This window comes from Cibotium barometz, chromosome 35, assembly GCF_041138505.1.
Source record: "Cibotium barometz isolate CiBa-2024 chromosome 35, ASM4113850v1, whole genome shotgun sequence".
In the NCBI taxonomy this organism is placed as follows: Eukaryota; Viridiplantae; Streptophyta; class Polypodiopsida; order Cyatheales; family Cibotiaceae; genus Cibotium; species Cibotium barometz.
The window spans coordinates 39,026,649-39,034,408 of NC_141080.1; the positions used below are offsets into that span (position 1 = coordinate 39,026,649).

At 36.9% G+C, this 7,760-nt stretch overlaps 1 protein-coding gene across 2 annotated transcripts; it reads right to left on the reverse strand.

Moving 5' to 3' along the window:
* Window positions 1-264: 264 nt before the first annotated feature.
* Window positions 265-3,218, reverse strand: LOC147618424 (uncharacterized). Of its 2 annotated transcripts, none has more exons than XM_086774863.1 (4): window positions 2,920-3,218; window positions 1,839-2,395; window positions 1,425-1,622; window positions 265-603 (listed from the first exon to the last, which is right to left on the reverse strand). In XM_086774863.1, exons 2-4 carry the CDS (start codon window positions 2,373-2,375, stop codon window positions 562-564), a joined length of 777 nt encoding a protein of 258 aa, XP_086630989.1. In that variant the 5' UTR covers window positions 2,376-2,395; window positions 2,920-3,218; the 3' UTR covers window positions 265-561. The 2 variants fall into 2 exon arrangements, with proteins under 2 accessions (XP_086630989.1, XP_086630990.1); XM_086774864.1 differs by having other exon boundaries at window positions 1,839-2,392; window positions 2,920-3,122.
* Window positions 3,219-7,760: the final 4,542 nt, after the last annotated feature.

The window sequence follows — 7,760 nt, forward strand, 5'->3', positions numbered from 1 at the left end:
TATATCATTTACATCACATCAACTATATAGAGCCAACAATTTGTAGGCCTTGCCTTGTTGCATTTTTAAGTTTTGTTTGTATTTGAATGAGTTTCCAAATTGTTGTTCATTCATGGTACTTACAATAGCCACTTATCAATTTTAGGGGTGAGGAGGAAGTCACCTTGTTGGGCAATTCATTAAGGATCTTGACCAAAGAGAATGGAGACACCGAAATAAAGTTACTTGACTCAAGGCTCCAAGTTGAAAGAGGAGGTAGACTCATTGAATCAAATTCCCATTCATATTGGACTAGTTCTCAAAGGGTAGAGAAATACAACCAAAGGTGGGCTACTAATATAGTGACCAATCATTTGTGGCCATAATACCACTAATGGTATTTGTAGGTATCTTCTCTTCAAATGCCACAAATGTATTTGTAAGAGGTGAGGTATCTTCTCTTCAATTGTGCACAGTTTAAACTTATGTACAACTACTTATCAAACCTTGTTTCTAAAATAATTCACACTTTTTCCACCTTGGACCATCCCCAATTGACTTGAAAACATCTCCATTGTAGACTCATTCTTTCATGTTACTTGGATGAAAGCATCGGTTCCACCACTAGAAAACCAAAAAACATATTCCATAAGAGTGTTAGCATGTCATACTCTCGCCTTATACAACCTCAAAGGAGTCTATTTCTAAATGATCCAAATTAGCCCGAACCACACTCTAGATGGTATCTGGCCAAACTTTTTTAGTTCACATGGGGATTTCAAAAATCAAAATCTTGATGTAGTTAAAGACATGGTAGGAGATGTTAGGGAGTGAAGAATGAATGTGAACAAACCACGCAAGTAAAAAAAATAATAATCACTAGGCCACCAATTCACAACCTTTGGGTAGTGTAAGGGATGGTTCCCCATTTAGATGTTGGTTGTCTATTGCCCACATGCGTGTGGACATGCCCATACTACTGATTACAAAATTTACCAACCAATATTTGTAATCTTACCCACCACTACTAATAGCACACAAGAATATGATGGCTAAATAGACAAGAACCTTTATGGTGTTCCACGGCTAGATCTAAAAAAACATAAATGTTGCATTACTTACCATGAAAAAAAAAATTTATAAATCACTTTTCACATGTGCAAAAATCAATCTAGAAGTGGGAGCCCTCAAGGTACTAGGGCCATAACTTTAAAGTTAAAGTTTTGTAATCATTAAAAAAATGCAATAACATAAGTTACTAAAAGTACTTAAGAGTATTAAGCATGATAACACAAGGTCCAAGCATAACCAAAAGTACTTAAGAGTATTAAGCATAATAACTCAAGGTCCAAGCATAACCAAAAGCAGTTAAGAGTATTAAGCATGGTAGCACATGGAAAAACCTTTAATTTATATGTGTTCAAGCACATAGATAAGTTGCTTACTGAAGGGTTTCTGTGGTGGTCCTTGGAGTTGATCCCCTGCGAGGGTTTTGTAGCAGGGCTTGGAGCGAGCACGGCCGGTGACACACGAGCTGACAAGGCTGCCTTCTTCTCCTGTTGCAGCTGGTTGAAGATGGCTGTGTACTCCTTTGTTTTCTTCACATAATTCCACTCTCCAAACTTGGGAGCTGTAACGCGGCGCTGTGGGCAATTATCACCTTAGTCTACTTGCGAAACAGAAAAGCTCTGCTGATTATTACCTTAATCTTCTGCTGATTATTACCTTAGTCTACTTGCAAAACAGAAAAGCTCTGCAGATTTGAGTCTGCTTAGCATCTAATTATAATCGATAACTAGGTTAAAGTCTGCATGAAACGATGGATACTGCATGATGAATTACAGTCGTGAATAACTCACATTTTTCTGATCTGGCTTGGTGCGCGCGCCGCGCCTGGGCTTCTGTGGTACTCCTGCAGCACCTGCATGGAGCTTTGGAGCAGTAGGGGAGGAGGACGAGGGTGGGTTGCCCAGCCGGCCTCGGTATTGAGAAGAGGGTTTCCTGCCTCCACTATTATTATTAGTCTTATTATCTCTAAAATAGTGATTATTATTATCATTAGTAGTAGTCTTTGTTGCTTTCTTATCTTTAAAATTATGATTATCGAAGCATTCTTCAGCCTCATGCCTATGATTAGTGCTGTTATTATTATTTAGACCTCTGTGCATTTGTTTTTGCTGATCGCGACTCTTATTGTTCTTGAGAAAAGAGGCTATGTGTTTCAGGTCTTTCTGATTGAAGGTTCTTGTAGAATTAGCTGCCGCTCGTCCTGGCTTTCTTAGCATCTCCTGCTCGCCCCCGCCACCATCTCCAGCTGCACCTTCAGATTCAGGTGATGGGTCATTCGGTTCCAGCTTCTTCATGCTCATCTCTGAGCTCGCTTCATCAATCGCCATAGCCAGGAAATACTTCCCTGCTGACGAATTTTACAGAGAAATAAATAATTATTAATTTCTCGCCACACAGAGACATTCGATCAGCCACCGAGTACCCTAGGCGCTTGAACTATGCATACATAATCATAATTCAGGCCAAGCGGTTTATAATTACTATGCATACATAATCATAATTAAGGCCGCGCGGTTTATAATTACTATGCATTCATAATCATAACTAAGGACAAGGGATTTATAATTACTAGCCAATTGGATCTTAAAAGTAAACTAGGCTCTCTTGTAAGCTCATGTAAGAATAATTAAGACAATTAAGTACTAATTACTACCTTAGTGGCAATTAACTAGATTTCTTCATGAATAATGATTGCTAGACAATTAGATACTTGGAACAAAACAATCAAGTACAGGTAACAAGATTCATTTCATCATTTAGAAAAGGGCAGGAGGCTAACTAACTATTAGCCAAATTAAAATGGATTTGTGCATGCAAGTCATTAAAGAAGGGCAGTTGGATCGAAGGCTAATATCTATAGAGATGGCGTACCGAGATTTGAACGACGGCGGCCAGAGATGCTTACAGAGAGATTAGCTGCACTAAACCAAAAAAAAAAAAACGAGGACCAAAAACGATGTAAAAATGGATTAATAGGCTACTGATAATTGGATTAACTATGGATGGTAAGCCAAATGCGACTCAAAACAGCAGGAGGAGCTGGTTACAGAGAGATTAGATGCCGTAAATTACATAAAATGGGGACCAAAAACGACGTAAAAATGGATTCGCAGGCTACTCATAATGGGATTAATTCTGGAAATGCGACTCAAAAAAGCAGGAAGGGAATGGGATTTGCATTAATCGACTGCGTATTTATCATCACAGAGAGAAGAAGAGAGCCGTGTGGTAGGGCCGTGGAGGTGGAAATGTGCCATGTGACGCTGTTTGACTGGTTGCATTTTCCCCTTGGGAGAGCTTGGATAAGGTCCAATAATGCAAATATTAATTGCTAATAAGCCCTGCATTTTCTAATAACTAGCCCTTTAAACCGGATAGTATCGAGGTCAATTTTTCATTTAAAACTCAATTATTTGGAATTGACCTTAGTAGATCAGATACAAATTTTTGCTCCGAGTAGTCAATTCATCCGCGTGGACCTTTGAGTGCCGGGTGAGGAACACTGAAATGACCATCACTGACATACTTTCTTAGCTTCCTAGTCACCATGATGTCAATATGCTTCCTAGTCTCCATGATGTCCAAGGTCCCTTTTAAATTGCTCCGGCATGAAGTTTTTGCTTGTATGTGTATGTGGAGTGTCTACATGTATCTAGATGTGTGTGTATATTTGTGTGTGTGTGTGTGTGTGTGCACATGTTTGCATATGTGGAGTGAGTGCGTGCATGTAGGTGAGTGTATGCATGTAGGTGTGTGTTTGTGTGTGTGTGCGTGTTTGTTTATATGCACTTGTGTGTATTTGTGTGCACATGTGTGCGTGTGTGCATGTTTATATGTATTTCTATTGTTTATATAAGCAAGTGTGCGTGTTTGTTTATATGCACTTGTGTGTATTTGTGTGCACATGTGTGCGTGTGTGCATGTTTATATGTATTTCTATTGCTTATATAAACATGCACACACGCACACATGTGCACACAAATACACACAAGTGCATATAAACAAACACGCACACACACACAAACACAAACACAAACATGCACACACACACACAAACACACACCTACATGCATACACTCACCTACATGCACGCACTCACTCCACATATGCAAACATGTGCACACACACACACACACACACACACACAAATATACATATATAAACAATAGAAATATTGTGTTGTTTATATATATTTGTATTATCATATTATTATATATTTACTATATATATATATCTTAATTTTTTTATACTTATGTATTATATATATATATATATACAACATTACATTAGTATAGGTTTAAATCTACTTTTATTCTCTCTCTCTCTCTCTCTCTCACACACACACACATATAAATATATATTATATATAATAGTATGTTTTATTATATTTAGACGCATATACCTATACATACATATATAAGTGTATGTATAAATAAATTTAAATTTAACACAATTGCTAATGCATTGGGTAGTATCTTCTAAGATTGAACTAGGTATCTTTGAAAGATTCTCTTTAAAAAAAGATATCTTTTTAATAAACCATGATGCTTGCATACAATCATATCTAAAAGTATACTAATTTTTCACGTCTTGGGATTTCCTAAATTGATCTAAAAGTAAAAAATGTCCTTAAAAATATACTTTATAAACAAAAAAGATAAATACAAAAGACTATTGATTAAAGTGTACAACATAACCCAAAAAAACCTTTTATGATAAACGCTTATAAAAAATTCATCAACTTTTTTGTGATAGTTTATTTTTAAGTCTTCTACATTTAAAAAGAAAGGCACACTTCTTAATTCAATCAAGGATAATAAAGTGATATAAAAACTTTCTATTCTCAACAAATTAACTTATTACTTTAGTTTTATTTTAAACAAGGATAATGAAGTGATATAAAATTTCTCTATTCTAAACAAATTATCTTTTTTTTTAAGTTTTTTTTTAAATTTATATTGATTACATTTATTGCTCATAATATAAAATATAAAATAAACTAGTAAATATCTTGTTTTAACTTTTGATCAATTTTTCTTTATTTTATCATTTTATTTATTTTTAATTTTTAATTTAATATTATTAATATTTTAAACATAATATATAGATAATAGCTATTGATTTCAAATATGGCTAGTATATATAAAGATTTCAAGTTTAATAAAAATTACATATTAGGTATTGATTTTTGTTATTGATTTTAAATATAGAACCTGATATGCTTCCCATTTTGTAAATAGCCTCTCTCACCTTCTTGTCTCCACAACCAACTATAGCAATTGGAAGAATAAACTATGCATAGAAAAAATGGAAGTTAGTATATGAGCCTACAAATTATTTACCACAAAGAGAAAATGAATAAGCGAATATTTATATACCTGTAATATCTTGTGCCAATCATGTGTCTTGAGGCCATATAATTGTACCTGTCCTTTCTTTTTGGTCTTTGTGAGGGCACCCTTCAATGAATGCATTACTCTCGTTGGTGTACGAAAAGAGACAATCACACTTTCTTTTTGGTCTTTGTGAGGGCACCCTTCAATGAATGCATTACTCTCGTTGGTGTACGTCACACTTTTTCACCTTATTATGCTCCTTCTTGGTTAATACCCATGGTGCCTTTGGTAGGACCATGTTGCCACTCTCACTTTCAATTGACCATGTACTTTGAAGGTGTCCAATATTTTGTAAGTTATCCCTTGCACCCTTTGTATATCTTTTACCAATTAAATGGTCCCAAATATTTGTTGCCACATTCTTGAAGATATACATGGGATCTAAGAGATGATATTGATCTTCATGTCACACCAATATGGAAGTTGAAAGAAGATTTAGTATCTAGACATCCCATTTGGTGGTGGATTGGGAGGGTGCTTCTCCATGCCTCAAACCAATCTCTACCTCTCATCACAAGTGGTAAGACTGCATGTGGCACATATTTGGGATGTGAAGGAGGGATAAATCGATGATGTTTGTCGTACACCACCTTCTTAAGTGTAGAGGGTCTTTCCGAAACAAGTGATGGTCCACAAATCGGACATGCATGATGTCCGGAGGTTGCCAAACCTATTTTAAAATTGAGATAGAGATATAAACTTAAAGTTTAAAGATTAAAGCTTAAAGTTATCCGGTTCAAGGAGGTGCCTGAGCACTCTGAGAACCCGAGATAGTCATGTATCATCCAAAGCAAAACTCCTTTCACCTTCGCCTCACACCTATTTATTGGCCTTGAAACGTCATGTACTTTGATACCTCGCCATAGTGTCTCAAGCTCCTCAATCAAAGGATCGAGGTACACATCCATGTTTGCCACCTTATACTTCCCTGGTACAAGGAGAGCAAGCATTATATGACCTTTCTTGATTGCCACCTTATACTTCCCTGGTACAAGGAGAGCAAGCATTATATGACCTTTCTTGATTGCCACCCATGGAGGGAGGTTGTAATTCACCAAGACAATAGGCCAAGTAGACCATGATGTGGACTTGTTGAAGACAAATGGGTTGGCACCATCCATGCCTAAGTCAAGACGTAAGTGGCATGGCTCGTCTTTAAACTCTTGCCATTGATGCTCCACATGTTGCCATGCTAGTGAATCAACTATGATTATCAGGATGCCATTGGTTGAGCAATGAGTAGCATGCCATGTCATGAGTTCTACAATCCCCTTACATTTAAACATGTGTTGGATGCATAGAATGATAGGGAAGTGTCTCAAAACCTTTTGGAAAACTTTATCTCCTTCTTGCAAATCATCCCTATAGCGGCTCTCTCCACATTGTAGACATTGTGTTGTATCTTTGTTAACACCTCTGAATAGCATGCAATCATTGGGACATACGTGTATTTTTGTGTAATCCATACCTAGCATAGAGAGAATTTTACAACACCCATATCGTGAGTTTGGTAATAGATTTTGAGGGGGAAGGATCTTCTTGAGAAGCCTACAACATAACATAAGAAATCACATTTCAAAATATTAGCAAGAAGAGCATATAGAACATGACCCATTTTCTATTTGAGAGAATATAATGAAGCGGACTTACTGAAGAAGACTGGTGACACTTGCATCACTCCATCCATAAGTTGTTTGCAAGTTTAATAGCTCTAAGTTTTTTCATAGTGTGGAGTATGAACATCCCTCATACAAAGGGGTGCTTGCCTCTCTATGCAAGGTTTCCTCCTCTTATGACATTAGAGCGTGCTCACTGTCATCTATGAGCTCCCGTCCAAAGCAGTCATTCACCATCTTGTCCATGATGAGATTTTCTTCCTCCTCATGTGGAAATGGTGGAGGCACCTCATTTATTGGTTGCGGAAGATGAGTCTCAACCATGATTTCCATATGAAGCTAGAGGTTGTTGGGGATGACCCAACAAAGGAGAAGTACGACTATGGATACAAAGCCCCCCGTCGATAACTGTGGGCGTGGATGCGACATTCACTTGGATGAGTCCATTTTGGGGACTCAAGCAAATGAGGTAAGTGAGCCTAAACCCTTCTTGTTTCTACATCTAATTGTATTTTATTGCCCTTGCTTACCTTTCACTTGTTGTTGATGGCATGTATGTAGGATGAAAGGGAAGAGAAAGAGGAGGATCCTGATTATGAGCATGAAGCGATGGAAGGAAGTGAGAACGACAAAGATGATGATGATGATCACTTGAAATCTGATGAGGATTCCAGTTAGCCGCCTCTTCATTGTAGATGTT

Coding starts and splice junctions, on each gene's coding strand:
- LOC147618424 (XM_086774863.1), bottom strand. CDS start 2,375: ATGGCGATTGATGAAGCGAGCTCAGAGATGAGCATGAAGAAGCTGGAA. Junction 1,623..1,838: donor CCAAGCCAGATCAGAAAAAT/GTGAGTTATTCA, acceptor AATTGCCCACAG/CGCCGCGTTACAGCTCCCAA. Junction 604..1,424: donor ACCACCACAGAAACCCTTCA/GTAAGCAACTTA, acceptor TTGGTTTTCTAG/TGGTGGAACCGATGCTTTCA.